The sequence below is a fragment of the Aptenodytes patagonicus genome, chromosome 2, assembly GCF_965638725.1.
Source record: "Aptenodytes patagonicus chromosome 2, bAptPat1.pri.cur, whole genome shotgun sequence".
Lineage (NCBI taxonomy): Eukaryota > Metazoa > Chordata > Aves > Sphenisciformes > Spheniscidae > Aptenodytes > Aptenodytes patagonicus.
The window spans coordinates 97,209,075-97,227,059 of record NC_134950.1 but is presented as its reverse complement, the minus strand read 5'-3'; the positions used below and the strand labels follow the sequence as shown (position 1 = coordinate 97,227,059).

At 44.9% G+C, this 17,985-nt stretch overlaps 1 protein-coding gene across 1 annotated transcript in view; it reads right to left on the bottom strand.

Moving 5' to 3' along the window:
- Positions 1–1,437: 1,437 nt before the first annotated feature.
- The window catches only part of LY86 (lymphocyte antigen 86), a 31,217-nt gene continuing 14,669 nt past the window's right edge, over positions 1,438–17,985 (bottom strand). Inside the window, exons 2-5 of the mRNA XM_076330493.1 lie at positions 16,656–16,742; positions 15,048–15,176; positions 5,138–5,190; positions 1,438–2,189 (exon numbers count right to left, since the gene is read on the bottom strand). Coding sequence (XP_076186608.1) covers positions 2,094–2,189; positions 5,138–5,190; positions 15,048–15,176; positions 16,656–16,742 — 365 coding nt within the window. The 3' untranslated portion in view covers positions 1,438–2,093. The remainder of the gene's footprint in view (positions 2,190–5,137; positions 5,191–15,047; positions 15,177–16,655; positions 16,743–17,985) is intronic.

Below are 17,985 nucleotides of genomic sequence, written 5' to 3'. Positions count from 1 at the left end.
AAAGGCTGGCTCGTTTGCTGTGGTGGGCCTGGGGGACCCTCCAGGTGTGTCCCAGGGTGTAAGGAGCCTGGCAAATTTACCTAAGAGGATCTTGGCTATTATGGGATTGATTTCAAGTAGAAGTGCTTAAACTAGCACTGGGTTTGTTTTTCATCTGATAACAGACCAAGAAGCTTGGTGGAAGGAATTTGGGTTTTAGTCATGCTTTTGTTGTGTGGTTGTGGTGGAACAGAGCTGAGCAAGTGGGCTCTTGTGCAAATGCTGCTGCTGAATGCATTTTTGTTAGCTTCTCCTCAAGGTCTGGCTCTTCTCGTGATTCCCATAAGATATCAGGAGAGAGGTGAATCTAAAGAGCTACTGACGTGAGGAGAAAAAACTGAGCTTGTGTCTGTATTGTGATACTCTTACTAGCTATGAAGACCTAAAACACAGCAATGGTGGTGACTTGGATGAACTGCTTCCAAAACAGCATTAGCACTTTAGAGTCAAACCCTGACCTGGGGAGTGGTGGCCAAAGCTGTAACGAACTCCCCTGGCCTTCTTTTCTTTTTTTTTCCAAATCAGGGTGTAATAAAATGGGCTGAAATCACAGTGTGTTAAACGTGCTCTGTCCCATTTTGTGGAGCTTGCTTGTTCATGTTCAACAGTGGTAAGCCTCCCTAATGCAAATCAGGCCTCAAAGACTTGCTCACCTTTGCTGGGATGGCAGGTGAGAATTTTGCTGCATGGGAGGGAAGCAAGGGACTATCCCTTGCTGCTAGCTGTTGGCTGCTCTGTGGCTTTGGTCATCTGTGCAGCAGGGATGTTCTTGCTGCCCAGGAATTTGCTTGAGCCACAGCATGTGAATGTGTAGGATGGAGGCTGTATGTCAGAGCTCCTGTGTGGCCAGCTGTGAGCCACAGCTGCCCTAGCAATACATGCTGAACCTCTCCAAGATGAGGCATGCAGCCCAATGTTCGCTACCATCCTTGGTAAGCCTGTGCTCAGCTCCAGGACCCTCCTGTGGCTCTGATTCCTGCCCATACCTTTCCAAATTGGAACTCAATCCTACTCTTGATCCTTCCCCTACACTTCCAGTCCCCCAAACAGGTCTCCACGCTCTCCAATCCAAGATCCTAACCCCATGTGCTGCCCTATGCTTGGTTATCTACCTACCCATCAGCTATGCCAGCTGCAAAGGCTCCTGGAATGAGAGGGTTTGGGGATGTGCTGCACCTGGGAGTGTAATTTGTGTTTATTTCTGGGGCTTCATGCTCAAAGCAAGGAACAGTTTGTCCTCTGCCAACATAAAATATGTGTCAACATGACTGATATTTCATATTAAAAAAAAAGTGCTCATTTAACTTGTTTCCCTCAATCTTTTTTTCCCTCCCTTTTTTCCCCACTTTAAGCTTTGGAAAGATCCTAGAATCATGAGGGGAAAATGAGGAAAAAAAATTATTCTTTCACTATGAATTTATTGAGAAGCAAGAAGAGCACATAGCTTAGATACAGAATGATTCACATATCACTTAAAAAACATTAAAGAACAAAAAATTCCAGGTAGACTCCAGAAGACTTGAGTGATATGAATCCAGTGACAGGGCATGGATCACTGGGAAAAAGGCATGTTCATCCTATTTGGTCTTTGTTCTGTGGTTATAACAAAATCTATACTAGTGGAGGCTCCAGATAGGCCCCAGGGAAGATTGGAAATGTTGAGTGCTCTAACTGCATAATATATGATACATATGAAAGTCATCTTTAGCCTGTGTTAGAAATGGATACCTCCATAACTTACTGCGAAAAAATGTTTAGGCTCTCGCCTGTTCTGCCTCATGCTATTTTCATCCTAACATAAAAATGTTGGTATCAGATACTTTCTACTCCCAGCTGTATATATTAGAAGCAAAAAGTGGGCTACAGTGTGCGTTTGGAGATAAAATTACCACTAGAGGGTCTAGTGACTTCTTGAAAATAGTGAATTATAAAGAGGAATAGCATCACAACCACCACGTGGGAATTACTTCCTTCAGAATCATTGTAGCATGCAAGCAGCTCGCTTGGCTTGAATAGCTTTGGTAGTCTGTAGCTTTCATGAAATTGGTTTGTTGCTAATAATAGTCTAAATAATTTTTCACAGTAAAATCAGCACAAGCGACAGTGCTGTGATCTTCATTAATCAGCTTTGCTGAAATAGTGTAATCTCCCTGTAAGAGACAAACACAAAGCAAGAGATTAGCCCATCAGTAGTATACAACTGCTTCTGTTTCTATGAGGGAGTCCTCTTCCTAGAAACAGAATAACACTTTCCCACCAAGTTCCTCCAAAACCTTTCCTGTCCAAATGCAATTCAGATCTGGTAAAGGACTTGCCTATATCTTCTGCCAAAATACTCTCATCAGGGATATCGATGCTGACAGCACAAGTTCAAAATTAAAACCGTGCAAGGGGAACAAAATGTTTTGATGCATAAAAATTCCTTTCAAGTCTGTATAACTTCTTATGAGCAAGCACAGTATGGCCTGTGCTCTTTAGTAACTGGAAGGGGAAGAGGTGCTCAGTTGTCTGGCATTTCTCTTTCTTAGATCTTGTGGTTCAGTGTGTACGCAGTTATTGACATGAATTTTTATAAAGGAGAGCACCTTGGGAGATGTATGTGTATAGATGACTCAAGCTGTGATGAATTCCTATGTAATAAAACAAGAGGTAGTTTAATTTCAAATTGTGTAGTTAAAACTACTAATAATTCAGGTTTTGGGGAGAACTTGTATCATTGCAGTGCAAAAAATCTCAACCTTAAAGAAGCCATGGCTTCTTTGTATTGGTCAAAACTGCTCTCTCCAGACACTTGGTGAAGGAGAAGCACTGGGCAGGGGAGGTGACAAGGCTCATTTAACAGATTTGGAGGAAGAGGTGAACTAGATTTCATTCACTCTAGATTGCTGGCACTGCAGTATTTCTTTCTATCTTTTCTGGAGTATAGAGGGGAGCAAAGCCTGGGGTGGGAGAGCTTGGCAGCAGTAGGCTCCTGGCCTTGAACGATAGAAAGCTCTTGCCCTGCTCAGAACTTTTCTGGTTGTGGAGTAGAAGGAGGCACAGCTAGAATGAGTCAGGCTTCTTGGCATTTGCCTTTTACCATGGGATTTCTAAAACAATAACTGGCCTGTGACCTCACAGAGAGGTTCAAGCTAAGTGTAACTTCCAAATTTAGAGAAAAGCCCAATGGCAACATGCTCATGAGAATACAGCCTTGTTGTAATTGCTGTGCAGACTGCACAAACATCGTTCAGGCTGCTCAGATGAGGCTGTTCTTTGTAATGAGAAGACGATTGCTGCATAGAATAACTCCTTATTGTGGGCATGGAAGGATGGCATTATTTGCCTGATTGATTAATTAACAAAAAAGGCTTCCTATTCTCTTTTTCACAAGCATGTTAATTCTCCAAAAGCTTATAGTTTTATTCATGGAACAGAGTTTATAATAACTCATTTCCATTGCTTGTTGGTGATTAGGTTTTTTCCTCCTCCAGAATAATTTTTTGCTCATGGATGAAAACTGTTATTAAAAGAGGATTGTGAGCAGTCTTAGAATTTCTGTCTCCAAATTCAGCTAACTTGCCCAGAACTGGAGTTTTAATGGTCCATGTGGATGTCTCTAGGGCTTCATCTTGGTCTAAAGACCTACTATTCAGTTTGTTTAGAGCCTTTACTACAGAAGTGTCCTCAGTGTGTTAGTAAAGCTGCTCCTGGAGCAGGATGCTGACTGATATAAGCTTGGGCACTCCAGTGTGAGCGAACAAAAGGCAATGCTCAATACAGCATCTCTAGGCATAGCCTTTAGGGAAGCAGGCTGGTAAGGGTGGGATAACAGCCTACATAAGGGGGCCCAGCTCCTTGTGTGAAAGCCTTGGAAAATGAAGGTTGTGGTTGCTGCTATCACCAAGGGAAGACTGAGGCATATGAGATGGTAGCTGTTACGGAGGCTCGATCCTCCCAAAAGCCAGCTATCCTTGTTACCACCCCTGCAGGTCTTGGCAAGCCCGACTCTTTGGGACTCATGTCCTTGTTCTGATCCTGTTTTCTCTTCCTGCACCTGAACCAATCCAGTGCTGAGCAGGCACCAGACCTCATCTTTGAGGCTGTGACATAGGTTATATGTCTGCTGCTGAAGAACTGAGAGCTCATGCTGTGCTTCTCTGTATGAGTAAATCTAAGGAGTGTTTGACTGACCACCTGAACTGTGTGCTTTCACAGTGGTGACCGTGATCCCTTCTTCACCACATTCTCAACCAGATGCCTTGATGATCCAGATCTTGCCTTCTCGCCTTCAATCCAGTCTCTTCATGTATGTGGCTAAAAATCCTTTGTTATTTGCTAGTCAAATATACATTCATGTTGTGCCCAGTTAAGAGATACTGTGGTGTGTTCAGCATTTGAGACCTATCTTGCTTTGCAATGTGATTTGGTTGACCTTTAAGGAGACTTAGCTGAGTGTGGCGAAGGCTGCTTCTAAAGAGCATCTGTAATGGATGATCAGGAAATTCAGAGCAGTGCCTAGAGTACTGCCTGTTTTCTCACCTTTCTAAGAAATTATTTTCTTTAAGGCTCCATAAGTCCAGAGAAAGTGTTCTTGGCCCATAACTTGTGCTTTCAGTTGCAACTTAGAAGACCTCTGTCTCTGTATCTAACACCATGTATGTACAGTGGAATGCATACAATTGCAATAGTTAACTAAATTGCCTTTGTAGCCAGTGAGGATGAATGAGCTTCTGCAAATTGTTCAGCTTACTAAGGAGTGAGCTGAATTGCAGCCTTGGTCTCTTAGGAGTCCCTTGGAGCTGCTTCTTTTGTTGCCAATTTAAGAGTAATAGAGGGGGAGCCAACTAAAGAACTTTATGGCTGCATGACTTAGTGCTGGTAGAGGGGATCTGCTATCCTAAGAAAACCTGTCTGTCTCTGGATAATGGTGATTCTCTAATGTCTTAAGCAAAGCCACTTAATTTCATATTGAAAAGGATTAGTCATGTAAACACTATCAGATCCGGTGTGCCAGCTGGGGGAGCTTGGAGTACGCTGATGTGATTGCTGGTAGTCTTCTGACCATACCTCATCTAGAAAGCCCTTCTGCTTGGGAGCACAGCTGCGACCAACTTACCTGTGGGATTTCTTTGATTCCCAGTGTGACTGGTCCCTCATAGTAGAGGTGTTCTGAAAAGCAAAAATGGTGATGGGCGGTTAGACATGCAGCACGTGAAGGAAACAAGCAGCTGATTGTAGATGCTTTTTTGTAATATGCTTCAAAGTGCTCCAGTGACAAGTGTTATGGAACTGCAAAGTGGTCTATACAGTCTTGCAGCAGCCCTCCTGAGAAATGTCAGGATGTGTACTGCTCTGTGGGGAAGGCAGGGCAGAGCCTGGGCTCAAGGAGGACCTGCAGTCCCTGTCAGAGTGGAGGAGGGGGTGTGGCTTTTCACAACTGGGTGGGTGTTCCTATGTCAGCATGCATCCTGCAAATGGGGAAATGAAAGAGGAGGGGGATTGCTAAGATGCAAGTCCTTTAGCATGATCTGTTAAACACCTGCAGCTGCAATAGTTGAACTATACTGTTTTGGTAACTTTAAGAAAAACCAATCTGAGCTGAGTGTTTCCGTAGGTGCGGACTTCTGACTGCTTGCTGAACATGACCTTAATAAGAATGTCTGTCGCATTGCTGAGGGAGCGTTCACCAAGAAGTTTTTCACTATGAGGGTGGTGAGACACTGGAACAGGTTGCCTGGAGAAGTTGTGGATGCCCCATCCCTGGAAGTGTTCAAGGCCAGGTTGGATGGGTCTTTGAGCAACCTGGTCTAGTGGAAGGTGTCTCTGACCATGGCAGGGGAGGTTGGAACTAGATGATCTTTAAGGTCCCTTCCAACCCAAACCATTCTATGATTCTGTGAAGTTACATGATGTGCTAAAGCCACTGCAAGTTGTGTTGGTGACTGGAATAGAGCCCAGGATTTCCACCTTCCAATCCTCATCACCCTAATCATGAGGCACGCTTGCTCTTTGCTGTTGAAGGAAGGGCAACTTTGGCACTAATGGACAGAATTAGCAAGCTGTTCTGCAGTTCCTCCTACTTTTTCATAGCTTACTGGGCAAAACTATGCAGACTTGACTGAAAATAAAATTTGTACATATTTCAGTATTTCAGAATTTCTTGTGCAACTTGCCCTTCGCAAGTTGTGGAAAAGTCTAAGAACTGTTTAAGGATTCTCTTTTGAAGGTGTCATGAAATATTCTTTACTTTGACAGTGACAGAGGAGTAAGTGTTTCATCATATTTATGTGAGTATGTGCTGGCATCTTGATGCTTGTCACTTCTAGAGAGTTGTTTTAGTCCAGTCTCACTGTGCTGGTTTAAACTGTTTCTTGTGAAAGGTTGGACAAAAGGCTTGTTGTATGTTTATGTAGTATGGTCCATCCCACTGCCAGTCAGCTATCTGACTTGGAAAGAGTTCACAGAAGTTCTTCCCCACACATGCTATGAAATGTTTGTCAATGCCTTGTAACAAACTTATATGAAAGAATCACGACTATAAGATAACCTAGAAAAGAGTAGGAGAAACCTGAGACATCACCAATGTTCTACACCTTTGCATTAATGTGAAGTTTGTTAAACATAATGCCCTGATGATCCTGGGAGGTGGAGAAGATGCAGAACTTCTCAGTGTTGCCCTAAAAAAACCTAATACCAAAACAGAGAATAGAATAAGTATGTTTTGGCTTGTCACTCTCAAACTGATCAACTATGCTGCAGCACTCAACTGTACCCATTTCCCTCTGCATCCCTAGCTACTTTACCTGGACACCAAGAAGTCTCTTCCTTTTCAAAGAGCAGTCACCATCGCTGCTTGCTTCTGTGCACGAAGCAAGAGCCCTGGAGTCTGACACATCTCCGCTGCAGAGAGTGGTGACTCAAGAATTTTAAAAATACTGTACAGCCCACTTCTCAGTTCACAACTTTACTAGAGACTAAATGGGAGTTAAAGGCACTGCAAACTGCATAACTTGGGTGATGAGTGACTCCCTTGGGACTTGAGCTGTATGTGTGTTGATGTGTGCTAAGCTGTATTGTGAGCTGCCTGCTCAGGGTGGTGTGGACCATGCAATGGTGTGGCTTGTGGTCTGTGTGTCCTTTCATTCAGTAGAGAGCCTTATTTGACCATCTGTCCTTCAGTCAACTCTGAGCCTAGCAAATCTTGGATAGCAGCAGAGGAGAGTGGAGAGGAAACTGGGATGTGAACAATCACCCTTCCCCAAAGTCCTTCTCCACAGGGACATGGAAACTCCTCTTGGATCATGTGGCTCATTAGGATCTCACGTAGGCTGTCAGAAAGCCATCCAGAATCTAAACATACAGATGAAGCATTCAAGCTCTGCAAAGCCTATATTTTAAAATGAAGTAGGAGTCATCAGGCCATAAATTTGCTTCTAAAATGATGGCAATGCTAATCTCTCCTTCAGTGTAGGTAGAAGCTATTCCCCCCCCCCCCCCTTTGCTCTGACAAAGTAATGGCTACATCAGAGCTAGATGAATGCAGTCTTAGGGCTCTGCTTCAGCCCTCTCTGAGCAGTTTTCCATGATTGCTCTCATTTGTGGTAGCTATGCCTTCACTCAGTAATCAATGGAGTCATTCTCATGGGCTGTACTATCTCTTAGGGAGCCTCAAACTGCTGTGTGTCCAATTTGAGGTCGATGTTTAATGCTTTGTGCTTCAGTGTTGCCCTTATTTACCTCTTTCTAACCAGGGGTCTTGCAGTGGTTCACAGCTATTAATCATATGGAGCTACTGGAGAGAGTACAGTGAAGGGCCACTTGAGATGATCAAGGAACATCTCTCCAATGAGGAGAGGCTGAGAGAGCTGTAACTGTTCAGCCTAGAGAACAGAAAGATTAGGGGAGAGCACATAGAATCATAGAATCATTGAGGTTGGAAAAGACCTCTAAGATCATCGAGTCCAACCATCGACCCAACACCACCATGCCCACTAAACCATGTCCCTAAGCGCCTCATCTACACGCCTTTTAAATACCTCCAGGGATGGGGACTCCACCACTTCCCTGGGCAGCCTGTTCCAATGTTTCACCACTCTTTCAGTAAAGAAATTTTTCCTCACGTCCAATCTAAACCTCCCCTGGCGCAACTTGAGGCCATTTCCTCTCGTCCTATCGCTTGTTACTTGGGAGAAGAGACCAACACCCACCTCGCTACAACCTCCTTTCAGGGAGTTGTAGAGAGCAATGAGGTCTCCCCTCAGCCTCCTGTTCTCCAGGCTAAACAGTCCCAGTTCCCTCAGCCGCTCCTCATAAGACTTGTTCTCCAGACCCCTCACCAGCTTTGTTGCCCTTCTCTGGACACGCTCCAGCACCTCAATGTCCTTCTTGTAGTGAGGGGCCCAAAGCTGAACACAGTATTCGAGGTGCGGCCTCACCAGGGCCGAGTACAGGGGCACGATCGCTTCCCTACTCCTGCTGGCCACGCTATTTCTGATACAGGCCAGGATGCCATTGGCCTTCTTGGCCGCCTGGGCACACTGCCGGCTCATGTGCAGCCGGCTGTCGACCAACACCCCCAGGTCCTTTTCCGCCAGGCAGCTTTCCAGCCACTCTTCCCCAAGCCTGTAGCGCTGCATGGGGTTGTTGTGGCTGAAGTGCAGGACCCGGCACTTGGCCTTGTTGAACCTCATACAGTTGGCCTCGGCCCATCGATCCAGCCTGTCCAGGTCCCTCTGCAGAGCCTTCCTACCCTCGAGCAGATCAACACTCCCGCCCAGCTTGGTGTCGTCTGCAAACTTACTGAGGGTGCACTCAATCCCCTCATCCAGATCATCGATAAAGATATTAAACAAGACCGGCCCCAGTGCTGAGCCCTGGGGAACACCGCTCGTGACCGGCCGCCAACTGGATGTAACTCCATTCACCACAACTCTCTGGGCCCGGCTGTCCAGCCAGTTTTTGACCCAGCGCAGAGTCCACCTGTCTAAGCCGTGAGCTGCCAGCTTCTCTAGGAGAATGCTGTGGGAGACAGTGTCAAAGGCCTTGCTGAAGTCCAGGTAGACCACATCCACAGCCTTTCCCTCATCCACTAGACGGGTCACCTGGTCATAGAAGGAGATCGGGTTGGTCAAGCAGGACCTGCCTCTCATGAACCCGTGCTGGCTGGGCCTGATCCCCTGGTTGTCCCGCTCATGCCTTGTGAGTGCCCTCAAGATGAACCGCTCCATAATCTTCCCCGGCACCGAGGTCAGGCTGACAGGCCTGTAGTTCCCCGGATCCTCCTTCCGGCCCTTCTTGTGGATGGGCATCACATTGGCAAGCCTCCAGTCACCCGGGACCTCCCCCGTTAACCAGGACTGCTGATAAATGATGGAGAGCGGCTTGGCGAGCACCTTCGCCAGCTCCCTCAGCACTCTCGGGTGGATCCCATCCGGCCCCATAGACTTGTGAGTGTCCAGGTGGCATAGCAGGTCATTGACTGCTTCCTCTTGGATTACGGGGGGTTCATCCTGCTTGCCGTCCCCATCTTCCAGCTCGGGGGGCCGAGTACCCTGAGGATAACTGGTCTGCCTGTTAAAGACTGAGGCAAAGAAGGCATTAAGTACCTCAGCCTTTTCCTCATCCTCAGTGACAATGTTCCCCCTTGCATCCAATAAAGGATGGAGATTCTCCTTGGCTCTCTTCTTGTCATTAATATATTTGTAAAAACTTTTTTTGTTGTCTCTAACGACAGCGGCCAGATTGCGTTCTAGCTGGGCTTTTGCCTTTCTCATTTCCTCTCTGCACGACGTAACGAGATCCCTGTACTCTTCTTGAGTCACCTGCCCCTTCTTCCACAAGCGGTAAACTCTCCTTTTTTTCCCCAGAGTCCCAGCAAGAGCTCCCCGTTCAGCCAGGCCGGTCGTCTTCCCCGCCCGTTCTTCTTACGGTGTACAGGGACAGCCTGCTCCTGCGCCTTTAAGACTTCCTTCTTGAAGATCGTCCAGCCTTCCTGGACCCCTTTGCCCTTCAGGACCGTCTCCCACGGGACTCTCTCAACCAACGTCCTGAACAGGCCAAAGTCCGCCCTCCGGAAGTCCATGGTTGTGGTTTTGCTGCCCCCCCTCCTTACTTTACCAAGAAGCGAGAATTCTATCATTTCATGGTCGCTAAGCCCAAGACAGCCTCCGACCACCACATCTCCCACCAGTCCTTCTCTGTTTGTAAGCAGCAGGTCGAGCGAGGCACCTCCCCTGGTAGGCTCACTTACCAGCTGTGTCAGGAAGTTGTCTTCCACACACTCCAGGAACCTCCTAGACTGCTTCCTCTCTGCTGTGTTGTATTTCCAGCAGACGTCCGGGAAGTTGAAGTCCCCCATGAGAACAAGGGCTAGCGATTGAGAGACTTCTGCCAGCCGCTTATAGAACGCTTCATCCGCCCCTTCATCCTGGTTGGGTGGTCTATAACAGACTCCCAGCAGGATATCTGCCTCGTTGGCCTTCCCCCTCATCCTTACCCATAGACACTCAACCGTACCATCAATATGTACAAATACCTGAAGGGAGGGTATAAAGAGGACAGAGTCAGGCTCTTTCCAGTGGTGCCCAGTGACAGGACAAGAGTCAGTGGGCACAAACTGAAACATAGGAGATTTCTCCTGAACATCAGGAAAGACTTTTTTTTTAATTTTGAGGGTGACTGAGCACTGGCAGAGGTTGCCCAGAGAGGTTGTGGATTCTCCATTCTTGGATATGTTCAGAAACCCCGCCTGGACATGGTTGTGGGCAACCTGCTTCAGGTGACCCTGCTTGAGTAGGTGGGAGTTGGACTAAATGACCTTGCAGAGGTCCCCTCCAACCTCAACCATTCTGTGGTTCTGTAACCAGGCCTCTAGAAAGCTCTTGTGACCTTCCTCGCTTCAACAATGCGGGGGGAAAAAGGACTATGCTGTTTTGAAAGTATGTCCTGATAGGAAAGCAAGGGCAGCTTTAATTTTCAACTAGTTGAGACCTGCCAGGAAATAATATGGATCTATGGATCTGCTGAATTTTATCATTCATACTCACTTTGGCCTATGGCAACATCCTCAGTGTCTATGCTGGCTGGATCAGGCTTTTCAAAGCCCATTCAATGTTCCTCTCTCATGAGGATTTCTGCTATAATTCCAGAAGTGTAAACATACTCCAAGGCTCTAAGGACTGTAGTTTATCACAGCATCCTTCATATACTCATACATTTTTCTTCATATATTCATACATTTTTGCATTCCTCCATTGAAAGGGGATGAACACATCTGCTGCAGTAAGTGTAACTGTCACAAACACTGAGCCTAGCTCATTGAAAGAATTCTGTGGTCTTTTTAGAGCAAGCCCAGATGTAGTTGCAAAAATTTAAGAACATTGGGAACAGCATAAATCATGAGTGCATTTTTCCAATTAAAAATTCCCCTATGTCTTTACTGGTCTGCTGGTAAGTTATAGTGTCTGTCAAGCATGCTGTCATCGGTGATGTGCTTTCAGTTTACCTTCCATGTTCAGGCCTTTTTCTTAAAGACTTAACTGAAGGTGACTTCTGTAAGCAACCTGGAAAACAATTCTAATGTACCACTGATTCCAGGTGATATTATTGTATTTGTTGTAGCAGCTTTTCACTATTGTTTCTACCAAAAAATAACTTAGTCCTTTTCCCTGCCACTGAGCAGGCCTCTAGTAGCTTCCAGTCTGAAGCAGAGCTTTCAAATATGTAAGAAAGAACTTCCTGAGAATTACTTCAAGTTACTAGTTATCATTTATCATGAAGATGCCTCTCATTCCTGACAAAACACCTATAATGAAATTCTCACTCCTCTTTCTCAAATCTTCCTTGCACTGAAAATCTTTAAACATTCTCACACTCTTGTACTATATAAAGGCCCTGTACATCTGCACCCACCTCTTCCTTTTTCTGTTTTAAATCTTTTTAGAACTTAAATGCTCCATGTTGGATTTCTTCTAGGACACGATCTTGCACCCATGCAACTGACACACAACTTCAGTGAGTTTTAGGGATGCAGGAATAATCTGAATAACTGCCAGCTATAGATGTATAGTTGAGTGAGAAAACATATATAAATACATAGCCACTCTCTTTACTGGGGAGGAGAAAGTGAGATGAAGAGACTAAGGAAGACAGCATCGTATATCGGCCCAAAGACCTAGCTTTGTGGTGTGGCTGCTTTCTCAGAAACATGTACCTAAACTCTCAACGTGATACCCAGTTCTGTAACTCACGCCATGTTCTCTACTTCTATTCACAAATACTATTTTAGAAACTTGCTTACTGTAACACCCACCGAAAGAGGCAATAACATAAAGAATGGACGCCCGAAGCAAGGGGGGTTTTCTCTATGGTTTGGGAGTGTGCACAAGGAATTGTGCAAGTTCTCTGATGGTGCCTTTTATCAGTTGGGACTGAAAGAAAACTGGCAGACTTGCAGAGGATGCAACTATCATTTGTCAGGAAGTTTTGTTTAAGCCTGCAAGTTGTGGTTGGCACATTGCTAAATATTACCCTAGTAGGTCTTTTTCTCTGATTTTAGTGATTACATTGGGTAATCTGTTAAATCTTATGTAACTTTTCTTTGAAGGAAATAGGAAATAGCCAGCATCTTTCTAGTAAAAAAGAGGAAGAGCTGAGTTCATGTTATGCCGCAAAGAATTTAGCAGGGTTTTTTTTTTTGTTGTTCTTAAATGGACAATGGCCCATTTCCTTGCAACCTTTGAGCTAGCAACTTCACAACAGTCATATAACTCAAAGAAAAAGATCTTGGAATCCTATTTAGGAGTCCCAGTGAGCAGTGAGAGATGTGACCTTTGCTTAACATAAATAGTAAATACTATATGATTATGATGAACACGAAATCTCCAGCTGTATTAAGTATCCTAAAGTATTTCCAGTCATGGCAAAACTGTAGCATTATAGGAGAGCGAAGGGGGGGGGGAACCACCACCGAACACTCAAGACACATCTGGCTCTTGTAAGTCTCTTTTCCTTACAACTTTTGCTCCGCTTGTCCACACGAGTGAGTGGACCGACAAAGCCTGCAGCAGAACTACATTCTGTCTCATTTTGGGAGAGGGAGGAACAGGCAATTTTTGGCTTCCTTGCGGAAGGCAAGCAAATTCTGTGTGGAACTATATTTAAACTCAGGTCAGGTCTGGCCAGGTGTTGGAAATGTGGCCTGTACAACAGAGAAAAGGGGGCTCTGCATGAAAAGCTTCAGTTGAAAGGGCTATCTGCTCCTCTGTATCTTGACTAGGCTGTGTACTGGGCCATTCACAACGTTGTCCTTTCTGCATAGGTATTAGGTCAGATTTACAGCTGTGCTGAATTGCCTCAAACTGGTCTTTGGCTCACTTCTGTGTCCTAAAACATGGGTTAGAATCAAATGTCAACTAATTAAGAAATACCACATTTTCAGTTTGAACCTTAGTCTGTGAAAGTTCACTTCTTTCCCACTGTGACTTTAATTACTAAATCAAAACAGCTACAGAACAAGAGGGTGTGTATTAAAAAGTGTGTGGCAGAGGTCCTTGCGCTAACTTAGGGATGCTTCTAAATGAAGATACATAGTATTATTTAAACAGCCAACTATGGTTTTATATCATAATGTACTTCAATTAGTAGAAACAATCACCTGTCAATTTAAGATTAAGGGACTTGGAAGCCCCAGGAGGTTTTGGCTTTGTGGCTTAATGCGTGTATAGCAGTTTGTGCTCAGCTCAGGACTGACTCTACTTCTCCTTAATGTATTCTCTAAAGGATGTTATTTAGTACTTCATCAGAATAAGATAGTTTTTTCAGTATGTCTCTGGGTGTTTTTTTCCCCCCCTTGTAATTCAATACACAATTGAAGAAACCTCTGAATCTGATTTTTTTTTTGTCTATCTGGCTTACAGGATTTACATAATTGGTTGCTCATACAGCATTTCTCTATTATTCTTTGTGATATTTCTATGCTGTGTGAAACGTCTTAGTAATTTTCCAGGGGCTATCTTAGCTGTAGTGCTGTGCGTGGTCTTTAAAGTCGTAGCCCTTGCCCATGAATTATTGCAGCGTTATCAGGATGGGGATGCAAGTGAATGGAAGGAAAGCAGAGCTGCTGAAACTAACTGGTGGTCTAACAACTCAAACTTCCCTGCTGCTCTACCTGTTTATTTTAAAATCGGCCTAAAGAGATGATCATGTTGTAAGAGGGATTTCAAAATAACCATTTAAGATATGTGGATATTACAGTCCAGAGGTATGACCATAGCTCTTCTGGACATACCATGGCTAGCTTTGCACTACCTGGCCTGTGTCATGGCAGAAGGGACCTTGAGGTGCCCAGGCTCACCTGGGACCAAAGCTGCCTGCTTTCTGGGGGCAGCTAATGCCACTGTAAACCAACTAGTGCAAGTCTGCATCTGTTGGCAGTTTGACTGGCATGAACTGAAATTGTCTGACTGTCGCATAGGCACGTGTGAGCAGAAACAAGATGCAAACCATAGATGGTATCAAATAGTATCTTGGTCCAAATATCCTTATTCAAGCATAATTCCTCTTAAAGTGAGTTAAAAAATGCCTTTAAGCACAGGAAGTGTTACTTGCTTAATAGTGAAGAACATGTTCAGAACAGCTTGTTTGTTTACTCAGCCATTTCTTTTACAGAACTAGCCTTTATTTTTGTCATACTTTTTGCTCACGTGACAACCATGTGACTATAAAAAGGGCTTATGAATGTCTCTGCTGTTGGATGGGGTCACATTACCACAGTTATTTTTTATGGACTTGTAATCCCATGTGTGTGCGGTATTCTGTGATTAAAAGAAAAGCAAGCAAATAGGTTAGGGAAAAAAGCAGGCTCTGAAATTAAAATGTCTCTGTCCTACTGTGTTTCTGTCACCTGTTAACATGCTGTTGAAGTGAACAGAACATTACGATGTATCAGTGCGTTCAACAGCACAGTGGGTGCATCCTGCTTGGAGTATTCAGTAGCCATCAAACACTTAGAGTGCTACCTAAATTACCTCCTTTCTTCTTTCCACAGAAAATAAGCTTAGAATAACCCGGCTCACAAAGCGTCTCTGAGTAGGTTAAGATGGTCTTCCCATTCATGATCAGGTCAACCTTCGCGTGCAGTTCCTTGATGCTGTGTCCTACACACGAAGCAGAAGGACAGCTCAGAAAGTGCAAGGGTAAACAAGTTTATTATTTTATTTTTAAAAAGATTCTGTTTTTTTTCCCCTGCTGTTTAAGCCATTGAATGTTTTCTTTTCACTGAGAACTTCTGATACATAGAAATCCATGCTTCAGGAACAGGTGTCTAAGTCTCTTAAGATATATTACGGGAAATAATAGCATATATCTTTATTGTTAAATAAACTATGCCCATGACCATTCTCTGAGGCCAACTGGCATAGTAAATCTTGCGTCCGTACATCTAAACTTTCTTTCCTACTGTCCCTAGCAGAGGAACCATATCCAATGAGCCCCCAGGAGCAGCCTGTGGCCTGTACCTGCTGCCTGGGAGAATGATAGCTGGCCTGAGCCAAACTTGTGCCAGGGACCAGCATAGCAGCTTGGCAGTGCTGGGAGGTTTCCTGCTTGTGCCTGGCTTGCTAACATAGATACAGCCAGTGAGGCTACTGGATTTAGAGGGAGGTCCTGTACTCTGAGTTATTGGAAAAGTATTTGCAAATGCCTGTAATGTGATTTTGCAGGCTTGTTTAACTTTGCAGCCACCTGAAAACTGGTGCTCCCCAGGCAAAAGGGCAGCATGTCTCACAGGAGGGAGACCTTTTGCATGCAAGGAAGCATTCCCAAGTGCTAAAAAGACACTTGGCACACAAACTTATCTTCAGCACCAGGAACATACAGCAGCGCTCTCATATTTATGCTCTGGTAGTAGAGGTTCTAGGTAAGCTTGGGGCCAACAGGGTTGCAAGAAGGTGACTTTCCTGTGCAAGGATCACAAGTCAAGCTATGGCTAATATTAACTTGTGCATCCAGCCCGTTAGCTCAAATGCAGTTCTGCTTTTGACCTTTTATTGCTGATCAGTCAAGTGCTGGAGGGTATAATTTCAGCTAGCACAGGTGGTGAGCTGATGGCATGACTTGCCTCAGGCTAGCACTTCTGCAGTGCTCTGGATCCCCAGCACTCTCCAGCATGCTGCTCTGCGTGACAGGGAGGTGCCCTCACCTTACTCTGTGAGAGTCCCTTAGTTCAGTCTCCCGCCTGCAAGGGTCAGCCTTGGTGACTTGGTAAGCACTGCTGGTGCTGACACAAGAGTGTGGGTGCTGTAGCTGTCTCATTCAACGAGACTTTCTGCAGAAGACTTAGCTGTGAAGACAAGCTCTAGAGCGGCCCCCATGTTGGCTATCCATATGTACAGATGAAGGGTAGGAGAGGAATAGGGGCTGAGGGCTGATATGACCTGCTTAGGGTGACGCACGTAGTCTGAGGCAGAGCTGATAACAGAACTGACATTTCTGTAGCCCCACACAGGTTTTGAAATTTCTCAGAAATGAAGCCCATCCATATTTTATAGGAGGTTGTCACCCTTGCTTACTTCTTAATACCAGCACTCGCACATGAATTACCTATTTATGTCATGAGAAAATAGCAATTCACTTACTTAGGACCATTGCAGCTCTGATGTTAAAGGTGTGGGTTGTGATATCAGAACAACGGTCAATGCTGAAAGCAAAATCTTGCTGGGGATCTGTGTGGAGACAGAAAGCAGTGGGTAACAAGTTGTATTTTTAATGATACTGTATAGAAGAAAACAATAAAATACAGAAGTGTTATAAAAAACAGATTACATATTCCTTAGAAATTCTCCAAGATGTGCTCAAAGCTCCTATACCCTGTGTTTAATAGCTACTTCTGTCCTTCTTGCCGCTTCAATCTGAAGCACATTCAGATGATAGCCTATATGTGGCCTAAAACCTACTGTGTGGGAAAACAAGCCAAGTTCAGGGAAAGCAAGTTCCCCACAGTGGTGGGTAGTCAATACTCATTCAATGGTGAAGTTTTAGCACAGCTGCTCTTCCCAGGCTCTGCGCATCGCCATTCCTTCCTCAGCACTGATGAGCAATTGGTTATAATGATGTTTTTTAATTCATTTGTATCACAAGACAGCTTGGTGAGGCTGTCTGAAGTGGGATGAAAAGTTCAAAAATGAAAATAATATTGTGTAACTGAGATTCTGAAGTATTTCACGCTAGGTCCACCATCATGTGATATTTCTAACCCAGGAAATAACCTACATTTCTCCCTTTCTGTGAGACTTTAGCAGAGCTGGGGTCAAAGGGAGCCCTACAGCTGATGACTGACATGAACATGGATCTTACCAGTTCCTGCAGTACCCCTTTCTCTGCATCAAGCTCCAAAACTCTTGTACAAACATAACTGCTTTCCCTGCACTTCCACCTTCTTCCTTGCTAGCATCCATGAGACTCTGTGCTATGCCTGAAGGCTTGCCAACATATCACACTGGTGACAGCCGGCAGCAACAACTGACAGCTCAGCTGCTGCAACCAACAGCATGTGCAAGAGTTTTCCAGAGCCGTGGCTGGATGTGGAAGACTTGACCAGTTTGGCAGCATACCATCTTGAGCCTCAAGGCTTGCTTTAGGCATGGGTTTATCCCTCATGGTGGGTTTCTAGCCGGCCTGTGCATCCAACTTCCTTCTCTGTGGAAACCAGAGAAGTGACTGTGTGCATGTGCAGAAGCACCTGTAGGCTCCCTGGTTTACAAAGAGCTGGTGGTAACAAAATATAGGCTTGGGAATTGAATTCTGTTTCGAAGTTATTGTTGCTTGAGGTAATCTTCTCACTGAATTGAAAATAACGGGTTGGGAGAACTTTCCTTTGATGCTGTGGTGAAACTTGAGTCATGAGTGTCCTCTGTGAGGCTGAGTTAGCATCTCCACAGTCTGACCCTATTTTTGCAGTAGTGCCCC